The sequence below is a fragment of the Hydra vulgaris genome, chromosome 04 (genome assembly GCF_038396675.1).
Source record: "Hydra vulgaris chromosome 04, alternate assembly HydraT2T_AEP".
NCBI classification, from domain to species: Eukaryota; Metazoa; Cnidaria; class Hydrozoa; order Anthoathecata; family Hydridae; genus Hydra; species Hydra vulgaris.
In genome coordinates, this window is record NC_088923.1 from 17,389,603 (window position 1) to 17,407,002 (window position 17,400).

A 17,400-nucleotide genomic window follows, 5' to 3' on the forward strand; every position below is an offset into this window, starting at 1 on the left:
ATACCTGATATTTCCAATGTTGCTCAAGAAATCGAAGTTAATACTTCCTTGCATCCATCTCTCCCTAAAACACCTTATGAAGTTGTAACTTATTTAGATTGTAAGATTACGTATAAAGTTTTTTGATGCAGTTAACTAAAAGTTTTGACGAAATTTCTAAACTAGAACACTTAACTAGAAAGTATCCATGTAATAATGATTGGCATAAAAACCGCAAAGGCAGAGTCATTGCATCAAAAGTTTATAGTGTTGTTTGTAAAGTAAATAATGATCTAGAGATTTTATGCCCAGAAAAAATAACATCCATTATCATTGGCGTATTATGTAAGTCAAAAGGTTTTAAAACAAAAGCTACTTCCTGGGGATTACGTCATGAAAAAGATATACTCAAAACATACTTAAAAAAAAAATCATAGATTTATGAAAGTGACTGAGTGTGGTTTATTTGTAAATAAAGATTTACCAATAGTTAGTGCATCACCTGATTCCCTTGTTCATTGTGATTATTGTGGTGTTGAGGTTAAATGTCCTTGGACTCATAGAGGGTTAACAATTCCAGAATTTGCCGTTATCAAAGGCACATGTTTAATATTCTTATTATAGTCAAGTGCAGTTTCAAATGGCTTCAGCCTGCTTTTCTTATTGTGATTTTGTTGTTAGAACTTCGAAAGGCTTATATAGTTATCGTGTTCATTTTTAAATTGATTTTTGGCAAAGATTTTTGGCAAGATAATAGTTGTAAAAAAATTGAATTTTTTTACAAAATTATTATCTTGCTTTATATGATAAACGAAGTGATCTCCAATACTGTAGTATAATGTCTGTTTTGAATGAAACTTTGCTTAAAGTTTGTGACAATAATAAAATTGACGATGAAATTGATTTTTTTTTATTTCATAACATTTACTATTACAAAAGGTCAAAATAAGGGCTGTAAACTAAAAATATTTTTTTTAATTACATTTATTTTAATTAGTTAGACATGAAATATTTTAATGTTTTAAAATGTCTTGTAATTTGAATATTGTTATGATTCTTGTAATCAACTAAAGGAGGTGCTAAATTAGTTGCAATTATAATAAAAATATGGTCTAGCTAATCAATCAATCATACTCAGCGGTAAAAGTGTTTGCAGCAATCGAAAGTCTTTTACGCGAGCAATTGCATGCTCTACGTGAATTCTTGCTCGGGCTTTAGTTTTAGAAGTTAACTTAATGCTAAGTTAACAAAAATTCACATTAAGAACGGAAGTGAAGTTTTCAATACCAATGAAATCACTAAAAACGTTGATACTTACAAAAAAATGACAGAACATTAGAAACTTAAAACACTCTACTTTTGAAATTAAGTCTAAGTTGATATAAATTTTTAAAAAATAGGACGACAAAATACATTCACATAACATCTACTTCCATTACACTTTTAAAAAGTGGTCACAGATTTAAACTTTAATATCGGTACCGTATAAGTTAGGTACGCACGTACCTAGGTATATTGAACTTCATTATATCTGTATGTCTGTACAGAGGTACAGATATATTGAAGTTACAGGAAGACAATGATTTATGATGTTGTGCTTTTATTTGCACGTGCTGTTGTGCTTTTATTTTGCACAGCTGTGCAAATAACAGCACAACATTACGCTTCATTTTGTTTATTTGAAATGTTGCTCCACTCGGAACAACATTTTTGAGGGTTATCAAAAAGCCTTTAAAAACAAGATTGCAAAGTATTACCGTATTCTCGACACTTAGGTGTTTGACTTTAAAAGAAGTGACAAATTGTCGGATTTTCTAGCTGATCATCTTACTCAAATTATAAAACAGTGATTGAATACAATATCAATGCCCTTGAGATTGTAGATTACTAAAAAAGTTGTGTCTGATGATTTTAACCATTGTAAAGATTATAGTTTTATTAATTACCATTTTTATTACTCTTCTTTTAGTTAAAAGACAATTTACTTTTTACCCTGATATTGTTGTCAATAAAATTTTTTTTATTTGGGACAATTTTTGTAAGGTATTATTCAGTTCAACCAACAATTTTTGAAAAACAATATGCTTTAAATAAAATATGTAGAAGGTCAGTCGAACTGCTATAAAAATTTGGACTGGCCTTAAACTACCTGAGTACTAAAAAACTATCGCTCAAAGACTTTCAACAAACTTTAACGTTTTGACAAACAATTGACATACATTGTCTATGAGATTAAAGGCAGATAGACTTTCATAGACTTGAGGCAGTCACCAAACTTTTAATTTTAAAACAGTTTAAAATAAAAAGTCTTATTTAAAAAAAGATTACCCATTAGGTAATTTTTTTCTTCTTTTTTTTTTGGAGTTATTAAAGTGCTCCTAGAAGTTCGTACATTCTTATCACAGAGCACCGCGGAAGAGCATTTAACTAAGAAGTTCACGCCTCCTTCCTTAACAATGTCGCTATTATAATCTGTCCAAAGTGTATATGTTTGTATTTAAAGATAAAATAGAAATGTGTGATTTATATCAAATTTTTTTATATTTTGCTCAACATTTATGAAAGAATGGTACCAAAAATACCTAAAAAGATAAAAAAGTAAAAGTAAAAAAGATACCAAAAAGTATCCCAATTGTGGGGAATTTTAACTTTTTAAAAGGGAAATGAATATGGGTAAAATTATTGTAATTCTTTCCAAAAAAAAAAAAAATGAATTTATGATTATTTAATAATGCACATATGAAGTCGTTTTTAAAATAATCTTAATTTTGGCCAAAAATTTCAGGACCGTAAACTCTTGAAATCTTTGATTTTAATACATAAATTTTATGTGCCTTGTTTTTTGCATTTTTGTGACATTTAGTTAATTCTTTTGTTCAAAAATTGTCAATAGATTGAAATTCAATCATCATCAGATGTTAATGGCTTTGTTATCTGATAAGAGCTAATTAGGTGAAAGAAGCAAGCTCATTAGTTGCATTGATTGTTTTAGATTTAAATTATAAAAAAACTGTTTAAGCATGGAATTTATTTTTTTTCTCCCCAATTCTAATAATGCTTTTTTTTTTAAATTTACAACTACAAGTGCCCAGGAGAATAAAATTTATATTTTTCTAAACAAAATTAAAAAAGAACGACTGAAGTAGAGTACTTTGACATCAAACATTAGGTCATTTAGTCATTTAAATTCCAACAATAAACCCTAGAGTAGTACAATATAATTCTAAAGATGCTCGATTTACACATAACCATCCAATACAATAACTTTTATACCACCCAAAGATGATTTTATATGTCTTAAGCAGGAGTTTATTTGTTCAAACAGAAAATTGAAGTTTAATTCTAAAATTAAAATCATTTTATATAGAAATTTAGGACCCCTAAAAAAAAATTATCAACAATATAATTATTTATGAAATTATAAAAATATGCTATCCATAACATAAGGTGCTTTAAACAATATTTATCAACTAAAGTAGATTATTAGCCACACCACTTATGTTACTAACTTTTTAACTCCTAAAATCAGGGGCGGATGCAGCATTTTTTCGATGTTAATTTTTGCAGCATTTTTTTGATTATATATGGTGCATGGTTAGAGTCTGGAAGTTAGCTCAAACATCGAAAAGTGCAAATTTTTATGAGATTATTCAATGAAATTTAAAATTTATTGATGAATTTAGTTGAGATTAGTAAGAAATATTTTTTATCAACTTAATGCTCTCACGTTTTTGTTCCTAAAGTTCAATCATCGCAACTTTTTGCGAAGTATCCTTATTTAACATAAGTATAAACATAAATTTTTTGAGTATTGTAATAGAAAATAATAATAAAATAATAATAATAATTACAATAATATTATTATTGTTATTATTATTATTATTTAACTAATTAAATAAAATTAATAATAACAACAATAATAGTAGAAATAATAGGCAAACAATAGTAATAGTATTGTTTTTCTATTAAAAGTTTTATTAAAGAATTTTTCTTTGTATTGTTGCTTTCAACTTTTTAACTGCTTACAATATTCAGGGGTGTATGCAGGATTTTTCAATGCTTATCATCACTAACTTCTAGTCATGGAGTAAACTCAAAAAATTTATGTTTATACTTATGTTAAATAAGGATACTTTACAAAAAAATTAAATGCGACGATGTCAAGATATAAATGTGAAAATGAATACACATTGTAAAATCTTCTAGAAAATCGAGTAAACATCTTAATTATAAAATTTTTCAAGAGAGCTTTTCAATAACGGGCTTTTACAGAGTTCGGTTTCAGTGTATGACTTTTGTATAGGGAATAAACGAACAAAATGGTAACTTTGTTTAGGTTATTTTTAAGACGTTTTTAATGAATATAGATTTAGTTAGTCGATTATTTGATATTTTTTAACGAAATTATATTATATTGTTTAATATATACAAATAATTTTTCTTTATTTTTTTTTAGTTTTGAGATAATCCTATCGCACGCTTAAAAGATTGTGGTGGGAGGGAAAAAATCCCGAAAATTAATAAACGTCCTTTCCCGTGTATTAAATACCTAAGAGAAATAAAAGCAAGCTTCAAACAAAAAAAGCTTAGTTTTTTAATTTTTTGAAATTTTACTTGACGATCTTGATTTTGTATGTACATACGCAGAGGCAGAATGGGTCTGCGTATGTACATGCGCATTGTAAAAACAACTGCTTTGTAGGGGAAGTTCGTCTATCTTGGGCCTCCTTGTACCTAGGGCCACCCCACTTTATTTGAAATCTAAAAAGTTCTAAGTTATGCTTCTCAGTCAGGGGATTAGTTTAAAAAAAAAAGTTGTTTTTTAATCCTATTTTGATACGCAGAAAGCGCTGCCACCGCAGGTTATAATTAGAAAACGCTTTTTGATGGTTTAAAGTAAAGTTTTGCTGCTTTTATCTTACATTGTTTTACAATCCTAGAGGAAATGTAGTAGTAGTAGTAGTAGTAGTAGTAGTAGTAGTAGTAGTAGTAGTAGTAGTAGTAGTAGTAGTAGTAGTAGTAGTAGTAGTAGTAATAGTAGTAGTAGTAGTAGTAGTAGTAGTAGTAGTAGTAGTGAAGAAGTACTTTTTTGTTTTGTTATTATTTTAATATTGCATACTTACTTTTTAAATTCATAGGCATTCAGGTATTTTGATCAAAATAAATTTTGTTTATTTTGATAATAACTTGGTACCTATTAAATTTATCTTTACACATTTTAAAAATGTGTAATTTGTTTATATTTCACTTTAAAAATATTTGAGATTTTTTTAACTATTTTTTTAGATGCCCAGGAATAATAACGGAAAAAAGCGTTTAAAACCTAATGTAGATAGTGTAACTCTTGCTGCAGAAGCAGTAATGAAGGATGGATTTCCGGTTAGGACTGCAGCACGACATTTTAGTATCAGCAGAACAACACTCCAAAGACATAAACTTTTGTCAGAAGAATAGTTCTAAAAATACTGAACCAAAATATCAATATTTTAACCGATGTGCTGTTTGGAATGTATTCTCTAAAGATGAAGAAAAAGCCTTCGTTGAGTACCTTGTCATTGCAAGCTAAATGCATCATGGACTGTCAAAGCCACAGCTTAAAAAGCTTGCTTTTGAGTATACAAAAGCCAATTCTAAAAAATATCCAACCTCATGGGATAAAAATTGTAAAGCTGGTGAACAATGGTATTCTGATTTTATAAAAAGAAATAAGTTTCGTTCACTAAGGAAGCTGCAAGCCACAAGTTAGCAAGAGCCACCAGTTTCAACAAAGCAAATGTTTCATATTTTTTTTCAAAATATCTTGAAGTCTTCTCAAAATATATCTTTTTGCCTGAATGCATCTTTAATGTGGACGAAACAGGTATTACAAAAGTGCACACACCTTTTAAGATTGTAGCCCTGAAAGACAAAAAACAGATTGGGAGCTTAACTTCTGGTGAACGAGGAACTAATATAACAATTATTAGTTGTGAGAATGCAATTGAAAATTCCATACCCCCTATGATGATTTTTCCAAGAGTGAACTTCAAAAATCATATGCTGAAAGGAGCACCTCCTTTCAGCATATGATTTTTGATAGTGGATGGTCATATGCTGAAAATTTTTTAGAGTTTTTGAAACATTTTATTTACCATATCAAATGTTCTGTAGGTCAGCCAGTATTATTACTATTGGATAACCATGAAAGCCATGCCAGTATTGAAGCGATTACTTTTGCTTCAATACTGGCAAAAAGAAAATGGTATAATAATGCTTACTTTTCCTCCACATACCAGCCATAAGCTTCAGCCATTAGACAGAGGTATTTTTGGACCTTTAAAGAAATACTACAGCACAGCTTGTTGTGATTTGATGCTGTCAAATCCAGGAAAGCCAATCACCATATATGATATTGCAGAAAACATTGGCAAATGTTATCCTTTGGCTTTTACTCCTTTAAACATTCTAGCAGGTTTTCGTGTGTCTGGTGTATGGCTAGTTAATCTAAACATATTTACTGATGATGAATATTTGAGTTCAAGTGTAACCGACAGACAAGATCCAGCATTAAATTGTCCAAATAATTCTATTTCTGACAAAAAAAATGAGTTAGTCAAAGATCCATCAATAAATTCACAAAACAATTACATTCTTGTACAAGGCAGCGGTTTGTCTGCAATGGAAATAGACTTTTCTCTATCAAAATCTGTTTCATGTATAACGCCAGAATAAGTCTGTCCTTTTCTGAAAGCAAAATCTTGTTTATCTAAAAGAGGATGTAGACAACCAGGTAAATGACAAATTCTCACTGACACTCCAGAAAGAAACGCTATTGCACTTCAACGTGCAACAAAAATTGGAAAAAAAAAAGAAAACTTGTTTAAAAATCTTTGATTTGAATGGAACCAGCAACATTAAACATTTTTAAATGTTAAAAATTTTAAGATTCTTTATAACACTAGATAAATTTTTTGAAAACGATGCTAGATTAAACAAATTTTTAATAAAATTTTTTTGTTGTAAAAAAATTTTAATAAAATTTGTTTGTGGTAAAAAATTAAAAGTGACTATCTTTGTAGTCTATTGATTATGGAGTTAAACCTAATTTATATTAATTTATAGAGAGCAGCTCTAGGTACAATAGCTGGTGGTCCTAGGTACAATTAAAAAAAGCTTATTGTACCAAGGGCCACTAATTTTTAAACTCTTCTATATGACGGACTTTTATATTTGAAGTCATTATACCTATATTGATACAAACTAATTAGCATAAAGATGCTATCATATCAGTTTCACCATTTTTAGACAAGCTTGGAGCCTTGATTTGGGTCATTGAAAATATCCGGCCCTAGGTACACGAACTTCCCCTACAACCAAAGGATGGGGAAGGGTGGCAATAGTGGTTTAGTGCGGACTCACTTTATGTTACTCACTTTATTACGTTCTCTACTATAATATAGCATACTTATAGTTTTTATTATAATTGTACACTATGATTTTTTGTAGGGAAGGGGGGTGGAATTTCCACTCTGTGTGACAACATACTAAAAGAGACAAAATAGATAGCAGATGAATTAATGTATTTTTTAAAAAAATGTTATATATTTAACAAACATAAAAAATATTTTTATACATAAATTGTATTCATTAAATATTTAAGTTAAATATTTATTAATCATTTAATTAAATTATAGATGGATTTGAAACAATTTTAAATCTCTTTTTAAACAAAGTTGGAGAAAAAAAATTTAAAAGCAAAACAAATAAAATAAATTTATACTATTTTATATCTACTATGCAAAGCTAGATATTCTATGCAAAAAGCTTGCCCAAATTTCATTTTTTTTCATTGTAATGTTTGTGTACTATGAAAAATATTTTAACAAATTTTAATAACTATTCTAAAGCAATTTAAACATTTAACAGGTCTCTTATTTAAAAAGTTTTTCTTTGTCTTGTTGGATCTCAAATTATCAAAAATATCAATTTTATATAAAAAAAAGAACTTGAAATAAAAACGATCTTGTAGAACTCTCTTTTATTCATTTTTAGTTTAAAAAATGTCATTATCTTAGCAGTAAAATTTTTTTATTAATATTAGCGACCTGTTTAATATTTAAGCGACATATTAGCGACCTGTTTAATATTTAAGGGCTTTGAAGGGACTCTAGAATAGTTACTAAAATTTGTTAAAAATTTTTTTTTACATTGACACAAACACTAAAATGGAAAAAAAAAATCAATATGAGTGGTTTTAAAATTTTTTTGCAGTGGACATCTCTTACTATTTACAGAGCGCTACTTTTTTTTTTTTGTCAAAAGACTAAAATATATTAGCTTTTTTAATGTTGTACTAAAATTGACTATAGGAATTTTACGTATCAATTTATTAATATGGATGCATAGAGGTTTTATACTTTTAAAGTTAGAAATTCAACGAAGGTTTTCCTTTTCTAAAGTTGCAAACAATTTGTACTCTTTATGTGGCCATTCTGATATCGCTGTGTTTAAAGGATACTGTCTATTAAACATTTTAATGCATCCCACAAAATGTGGCTTTTCATAGAGGTGCATAGAGGTTTTATACTTTCAAAGTTAGAAATTCAACGAAGGTTTTCCTTTTCTAAAGTTGCAAACAATTTGTACTCTTTATGTGGCCATTCTGATATCGCTGTGTTTAAAGGATACTGTCTATTAAACATTTTAATGTATCCCACAAAATGTGGCTTTTCTGGATAAGGTAGTACTTTGCAGATTTTGATTCAGATAATTAGACACGAGAAAGCAGTAGTTTTATGTACATACCGTTTGAAGTTGTGTTTGAATAAAATAGGCAAGTGATTTAAATAAGCCTGACAATATTTTTTTTGAATTTTTTCCTCCAACATTTTTTTCAAATAATAAGCTTAGAGCTACCAAGACATCAGGACAGGAGTCATCTTCTGTAAAAGTAAAGACACCACATAGCATAGCATTTGATAAAGAATTTCAAAGAAACTTGAAATTCTTTATCAAATTTTGAAAGGTTTGAAAAAAACAGTAGTGTCTTTTTTTTCAAAGTGATGACCATGACAGAATTTTTTGAAACTTTCAAACTTCTTTTTACCATGTACAACTAACAATACTGGTCAACTACCAGTTATTAAGTTTTTTTTTGTGTAGTCATGAACCTGTGTTTTGCTCAATAATTTTTATAATTTAATAGGAAATTTATTAGGATCATTAGGGTATATGTTCTGAATTTTTATTTCTCTAAATTTTCCTCTAAATGTTGTTGAATAATGTTGTTTTCATCACTTGCAGATATATTGTTATTATTTATATTGGTTTTAGGAAAAGTATTTTCTTCAGTAGATTTTGTAGAGATGAATTTTTTGTTTTTTGAAGTACTAGTTGAATCATTATCTAAATTATTTTTATGAATAGCATAAATTTTTCATTCCATTACACAATTAATATTATACTTTATTGTGGTTAACTTTTTAAGGTTAGGAGAAACAAGGTCAGCATTGTAAGTTTGGTTTTCTTTGACATAGTCATGATCTTCCAAGCAACAAGCAGCTATTTTTGTAAAGCGATGGCTGAGGTGATCAAATAACGATGAAGATTTTATTCTTGACTTTTGTTAAAACTTTGAAACAATGTGGCTCAAAAGGAATTTCTGTATCTTTTATTTTAGACTTTATATTGCTCTTTGTTTTTAGAATTTCTCTTGAATATTGAATTTTCTGGGTCTTCTACAACAACTGTTTCCTCGTACAAATTTTCATTTATTTCTTTACAAGTGAGACCTGCTGAATTTGGCATTGAATTTGGCGAAGCAGAATCATAACAATTGAACCTTCTTTACTTCAACAATGCCATTTTTGAAGATGTCCAGTACATGAAAGCGATGATATTTTATGAAAGTGTTTTAGAAATAACAATAATGCAAAAACATGGCTACATAGCTCATTCACACCAACGGAACATTCACAATAGGATTTCTGTGGAACGTTTTTTTCAAATAACATTACAGCAGGACGAATTTGTTCCCTGTGATATTTTTTTTATAAGTCCTCTTACAAACAACGTATTAGGTAAACTAAAACTTTTAGTTTATTATTTTATTAGTTTATTAGTCTATTATGTCAAGCAGAAAAATTGCTTTAACGGCTTTTAGTAAAAGCCGTTAAAGCAATTTTTCTGCTTGACATAATAGAGTATCCTTTTTGTTGTTGACCTAAACTTTTTTACCTGGCCTTCACTTTTATTTAAAGCTTACTTTTAATTAGTTATAGAAGGGTACATCTATCAATCATCAATCACCACTATTCCAAGGAGCAATTGAAGGTGGGATGCTTGTAGGATTTAAGAAAGTTACGAATACAAAACGCCTTTCTGCTTTACTTTTTAGTTTTTGAGTTAGGGAAAAACACAGTTTAAATTTATTTATTCTGATACGTAACTCATGTAAAGTGCCATTTTTAGATAAGCCATCGTCAGTTAACCATTTTATAAAATCGTTTTTATTAAAGTATCATCTATTACTCTTTCTTAAAAAAAAGGTAGATTATATCACATTTTGTTTTAACGGTTTGATTCATTGATCCCATATAAAGATGGCACCGAAATCTCATACGCCAAACCCACCCCGTATGAAAGTCCCTATTTGTTTTCTTGTCTTTTTTTTCTTAGCATCTTCGCATTTATTAATTTTATATAAAAATGTTAAGTTAAATGCGAAGGTGTTAAACAAAAATGTAAAATTAAATGTGAATGTTTAAAAAAAAAAAAAGTTGTAAAATTAAAACAATTTAAAAGTAATTTTTTTAAATTTTATTTAAAATGTAAAATTTCAATTAAAATTTTAATTTTACATTTTTGTTTAAAATCAAACATGAAAAAATTAATTTATGTTTAAAAATGATTCCCGATTATTTGTCAGAACTTATGGGGGCGCAGCGTTTTAAAGAACACTCTTATTTCCACTTTTGGAACCAAGTTGTTGATGAATATCCCGTCGATTATTATATTTGTATATAATAACATTTGTCTATCTAAAATCATCAATATATTTAAAAAAATATGTATATAATCTGAAAATAAAGAAAAAACTTTTTGAAGTTTGAAGTTTTTTCAAGAAAAAAATAAAAAGAAAATACACAACAAATTTCTCCATAAAATGTTTTAGCGAAATAAAAACCGTGCAGTAAAGTCTTTTTAATGATTAATTTCATGTTTACCGCCTTAATTATTAACTTAGTCGTGTTTCAAAAAAGATGGCAAATATTATCGTTATTGGTATATTTTTTTGACACTTCAACGTCAAATTAGTGAACTTTCCTTTGGTTTTCGGGTCTGCGGTTCTTAATCAGGATAAAATTCTGTGTCATAATCAAAAATAAATATAGGGGGTAGAGACGTAAACTAGCGTCAAATTAATACTTTTTTGTTTAAAGACAAAAATATAAAAATTAAAAAAAACAACTGATTTTTACTCTGCATACCTTCAAAGTTAAAAAGAATTCCGAATTATACAAAAAATGCCGTGACCAGGATTCGAACCTGGGTTAGTGCGGCCACAACGCAATGTACTAACCACTATACGATCACGGCGATGGTTCGTTTTATGAGTCAAAAATATTTTAAAATAATAGCTTAAAAATATTTTTAAATGATAACTAAAAAATATTTAAAATGATAGCTAAAAAATATTTTAAAATGATAGCAAAAATGATAGCTTTAGCATTTTGTGGAGAGTTGCTTTAATCGGAACACTAAAGCAATAAGTATTTTTTAACCAAAGATTGCCCAACAATAAAAACGTTTATGATATTATTAATTCAAACAGACAACCCTACTATACTTTTAACAATAATTTGACTTAATTGATTGGACTTTTATTGGAAATAAATTCGTTTTTGCAAATTTTGTTCCAATCAAGGCAACCGGCTTTCTAAATTGGGACACGTTGATTCCTTTACTGGAACAGTTTGTCTCTTTTAAAAAAATATCTAGTAAAATCAACAAAAATTGTTTTTATCTTTACAGTGACAATTAAAAGAGTTCATTCAAAATTTATATTAGGATTAATAGTACCCTGAAAACTGAAATTCTACAAACAAAAAATTTTATTTAAAGCTTCAATTATTATGGCATTCTTTTATTTTTTTGATTAAGAATAATAATTAATGTATTATTTTTGAGATTTATGTTTCTTATGAGGTATTTTTAAATCGCGTCTAAACTATTTCTCCAACCCTTTGATTTTATCACTGATTAGGTATAGAAAACTTTATAGTTCCAACCTAGGAGACTTTGGACTACTTTGTTATATCACTGCAATATCATGCTTGTAGCAACTTATAAGTTTATGTTGTTATTTGCATTTTAAATCCCATCGCATTAAAAAACCGTATAACCATAAGCATTATAAGCAGTATAGTTTACCCAGTGAATAGAGTGAACATTAAATTAGATCATTGAAAAAAAAGTGACGCAAAAGAGCTTTAATTTAATGGTGCACGTGCAGTTTCAAACTTTGTCGAAACGAAGAAAGTAAAACATTTACTAGAAAAATACAAAATATAGCCATAATTGTTAATGTGTTGTTAAATCAAAGTATGTTCCAACGATGGCTACGTTCGATCATCCAACTGACTCCTACGCAAAACATGCCGTGACCAGGATTCGAACCTGGGTTATTGCGGCCACAACGCAATGTACTAACCACTATACGATCACGGCGATACTCTTCTTGAGACATATAAAAAGTATAAATTTAAATTATTTTTAAAAAATTACTAGTTGTTATATAAACAGGTTTGGATATGTTTATGCAAAAAGCTTTAATTGATTCATAATTACGCTTAAGCTTGGACGTCTAAGCTAGGTACTTTAATATCGGCCGTAACTTGAGTCGGAAATTATCCTTGGTTTTTCATATACTTATATAAACCCGATTTTTAGTCATCTCTGGATAGTGTGTTTTTTTAAAACCAGACTGCTCTTTAAATTGTCAAGATTTTAAAATGGGCCTGTTTGTATTTCAAGATTGAATACTTAATCTTTTTATAAATAACTTGAAAATCCTTCATCCAGTGTGTTGTTAGTGAAAAATTTGATTTTCAAAACAAGGTACAGGGCCGGATTTAGGGGTGGGCATTGTGGGCATTTGCCCAGGGGCCTCCATATAAAACCGTCATAGAATTTTCATGCATGTTTTTTGTGGTTCGTGGAGTTAAAGTACGTATCAATGACAATAAAGTAATGTAATTATAGTAAAACAACATCACCTAAAATTATATACCAACCATACAAATTTTTTTGGAACATACCATGATAAACTGTATAACAAAAGTAATATATTTGTCTAAATAAAATATTATATGAGACTGAAAAATATTATTTTGTTTAAATAAATCATCTTTTGTTTATTCAACTTATATATTATATTCAAAGTTTGAATATAATATATAAATATGTGAAATTGAAACTAGTTGTTTGAATTTCAGCATTCAAAGCCTTATTTAAATGTTAACTGCAGGCAATCTTCAGATTATTATTTAAAACTATTCAAATAATGCTCATCTTTTTGTAATTTTTAATTCATACTCAGTTTTAATATCATATTGAGTTCTTGACTTCCATTCAAGGCAAAGTTTCTATGCTATTATCTATCACCAATCACTATGTTTTAACAATAATATAAACTTATTTGTTGATAAGACAACAATCGCTAACTATTATTGAGTCAGTTAGGAGGCTTAAATTTGAGACCATGAAGAAACGCTATGTGCCGAAATAATGAAATCTGATTGTCTTATTTTAACAAGTTAAATATTCTCATACGAAGGTCGCGTTTAAACTGGCCGTTGATTACATCTAAAATTTCTTTTTCCTTTGATTCTTTGCCCGCATGGTCGCTGCAAAACTTCGTAAGTTTATTATAATAATTAAGTTGTTTGTTTTAACATTTAGTTTAATAACAGAATTAAGTTGTTTGTTTTAACATTAAGTTTAATATAAGAATTCAGTTTAAGATTAGGATTAGGGCATAATTAACTTATTTTTATTTTAAGAGATTTGTTTTTAATACTTTAACTAACGCATTTGTTTTTAATACTAACCCTAACGCATTAAAAAATTTAGATCAAGACATGCGTTTAATTTGGTTAAATAATGGTTCTTATCATAAATAAACATTATAAAATAGGTTTAATAATAAACTTTGTAAAACATATTATTGAATGAGATATTAACAAAAGCATTTGTTGTTTTGTCGTTCCGAGCCTTCCCTTCCCAATTTTTTATTAAACATTCAGATGCAATATTCCTATTTTACAATGTTTTCTTATAATGTAATGTATTTTTTAGAATAAATAATAATTAAATAAGCTTTTGATTTTTTTAATATTTATTTTAATTTATATTTAGATAAACTTAATGGACACTGACAGACACAAAGCTCCACGACATTTTCAAAGTGGTGCTGCAAAAAGGAAAGCATCAAAGGATTGTTCTGAACGAGAGGCTCGAGAATTGAACAAAACACTTCGAATTACTAAATTCTTAATTGGTCAATCAGCAACAGAAAATGAGACACCAGCTTCATCATGCAGTATGTCTATTGCCTACAAAAATCCCGAGGACAGCCAGAATGTTGAGAAAACAGACATTGCTTTAGAGCAAGAATTGCCTGAATGTCGAGGCAGTCAAGTGAATATACAAGCTGAAGACATCAGCAGGTGGCCAGAAAAAATTACAGCAGAATTCATCAGTTACTTGGCTGGCAGAGGCCCTATGGATCTCTACCACAGTGGTATCTAGTCTTTGAATGATAAATCAGCAATCCAGAAAGCTGCAAACAGCGTCAGTCGGAAATGTACACCAACATTGCTTCAGCAATTGAATCGCAATGGAGAAGTTGTAAAACGTTCTTGACTTCGCTTTTCTCCAGCAAATGGTCGAGCTTACTGTTTTTTCTGTAAGTTAATGGGTACTGTGAGATCCCAATTTACACACGATGGTTTCTGTGATTGGAAACATGCTACGGATCGACTCAGTTTACATGAGCAATCCAAAGATCATATTGAAGCTGTTTGGAAAACAGCAAGTCGTGCTAAAAAAGCTGGACGTATAGACTCTGAACTTGCCCATGAAATGGATCGACATGAACATTATTGGCGAAGTCTGCTTAATCGACGAATCAGTGTGCTTAAGTTTGTATGTGAACGAGGCCTCGCTCTTCGTGGAGATAATGAAACGATTGGATTGCCTAACTATGGCAATTATTTAGGGTTACTATAAATTTTGGCAGAATACGATGATTTCTTAGGACAAAACATAAAAAATCTTGCCAGTCGTGGTTCTGGTCATACAAACTATTTGTCATCTACTGTCTGTGAAGAACTTGTTAGACTAATGGGCAATCGAGTTTTAAACGAAATCATTTCACGCTTAAAATTGTCGAAATACTATTCAGTGTCTCTTGATTCTATTGCTGATGAAGGTCATGTTGATCAACTAACTCTTATATTCAGATATATGGAACAAGATAGGCCAGTTGAAAGATTCGTGAAATTTTTGCCGAATCAAAGACACAAAGCGGAAGAAATGTTTCATGGATTAATGAATTTCCATGACATTGACATTCAGAATTATTGTGGGCAATCTTACGATAACGCTTCAGCTATGAGTGGGAGATAAAATGGCCTTCAAGCTAAAGTGTCAGCTGTAAATCGTCACGCAACTTGGATACCCTGTGCTGGACATTCGCTAAATCTGGTTGGAGTAACAGCGAGCGAAAGCTGTGCTTCAGCAGTAGCATTTTTTGACTTTCTCGAGGCACTGTATGTGTTCTTCGCAGCTTCCACAAATCGTAATGCACTTCTCACAGACTCTCTAAAAAGTGTGGAATCTGGTTGGGTGCATGTACCGAAAAGGGTGTCTACAACACAATGGTCCTGTCAATCCGATGCAGTAAAAGCTCTCATTGTTGGATATCATCCTATCCGCATTACACTTCAAAGTATATCGGAGAATGAAAACGAAACACCTAAAGCACGTTCCGAGGCAAATGGTCTTCATGGCAAGATGTGCAAACTGGAAACTGGTATCTATGCTGCATTTTGGCACGACATTCTTGCTCGAAGAAATGCTACAAGTCATATACTACAAGATCCCAAACTCGATCTGAACACAGCCATAGCAGCACTGAAGTTTCTGCAGTGTTTTGTGAGTAAAAAACGAGAGCATTTTTGTGATTATGAGGAAAAAAGGAAGGATATGTCTGGAACTGATGAATATGTAAAAGCACGCAAGCGTTATCAAAGCGTGCGGCTTACTCCATTAGATTATGGAGGATCAGGAGAAGCTAGACTTACGGCATCTGAAAAATTTCGGGTTCAGAACTTTTCCCCTGTAATTGATCAATATCAAACCTCTTTGAATCAACGCTTAAAAGCATATGAGAATACCTGTTCTCTTTTTGGGTTTTTGAGAAAACTGGATTTACTAGAGTGCAATGAGATAGAAGCAGCTGCAAGAAAAGTGGTTGATGAATATAAGGATGATTTAGATCCAGCACTTAGTGGTGAGCTTGTGCAGTTTACAGCTTTCTTCACTGAATTTCTTCTTGAAGAAGATGATAAAATTGGGAGGGAATATTTTCTTTACGAACTATTGCTGAAGAAGCAAGTTGTGGATACATTTCCAAATGTTGAGATAATGTTACGAATGTACTTGGTCCTAATGATCACAAACTGTTCTGGAGAACGTTCATTAAGTAAAATGAAGTTCATAAAGAATCGACTCCGCACTACAATGACTCATGATAGGCTTAGTTTTCTAACTTTGATGAGTACTGAATATGATATTCTCAGAGAGATTGACTTTACCTAATCGATTCAAGACTTCGCAAAGATGAAGTTTCGTAAAGTGCCGGGCTTGTAATTATAATTTCAATTCATCTGATTCCCTTCTCCAGATATCTTCAACTTTGCGTGTTAATTTTGTTTAACTATTTGCTGGTTTATTAGTGAAATATAAATATTTCATCAATCTGTTGTGCATGTACAGTTCCTAATATAATTACATTATTATGAATAAGAATGCTACCTTTTTGTGTTTTTAAGGTAGAGCGTTTCATTTAACTATATGGTTCAACTATGTTAATTAAAGATGCTTAAGAAATGCACATCACTATTATTAAAAATATATAGAGTTATCTTTTTTGTGTTTTTAAGGTAGAGTGGGCCTCCACAAAATATATGCCCAGGGCCTCCACATATCTAAATCCGGCCCTGACAAGGTAAGTTTTTATTTTCGAAAATTTTGCTTTTTGTGCTAGATAGTCATTTTTTTATTAAATTTGCATGAGCATATATGTATCTAATTTACTTTTATGTATTTTTTATGTAAATAAATTACCCAATTTTAAAAATAAAAGCTTCCCAACGA

General features: G+C 29.7%; 1 protein-coding gene and 1 non-coding gene across 2 annotated transcripts; one reads left to right on the forward strand and one right to left on the reverse strand.

Annotated features, from left to right (window-relative positions):
- Positions 1-12,615: 12,615 nt before the first annotated feature.
- trnah-gug (transfer RNA histidin (anticodon GUG)) lies at positions 12,616-12,687 on the reverse strand. The gene has a single exon. It is a non-coding gene; the product is annotated as a tRNA-His (tRNA).
- A 2,247-nt stretch (positions 12,688-14,934) lies between these two features.
- Positions 14,935-16,842, forward strand: LOC136079235 (uncharacterized). The gene is made up of 3 exons (XM_065794959.1): positions 14,935-15,226; positions 15,278-15,637; positions 15,809-16,842. The coding sequence occupies exons 1-3, from the start codon at positions 14,935-14,937 to the stop codon at positions 16,840-16,842; spliced, it is 1,686 nt and encodes a 561-aa protein (XP_065651031.1).
- The last annotated feature ends 558 nt before the right edge of the window (positions 16,843-17,400 follow it).

What these genes read in the sequence shown, in the direction of transcription:
- LOC136079235 (XM_065794959.1), top strand. Translation starts at nt 14,935, where the DNA reads ATGGGTACTGTGAGATCCCAATTTACACACGATGGTTTCTGTGATTGG. An exon ending in GATTGGATTGCCTAACTATG is followed by an intron (nt 15,227 to 15,277) that starts GCAATTATTTAG and finishes ATGATTTCTTAG; the next exon opens with GACAAAACATAAAAAATCTT. An exon ending in CGATAACGCTTCAGCTATGA is followed by an intron (nt 15,638 to 15,808) that starts GTGGGAGATAAA and finishes TGTTCTTCGCAG; the next exon opens with CTTCCACAAATCGTAATGCA.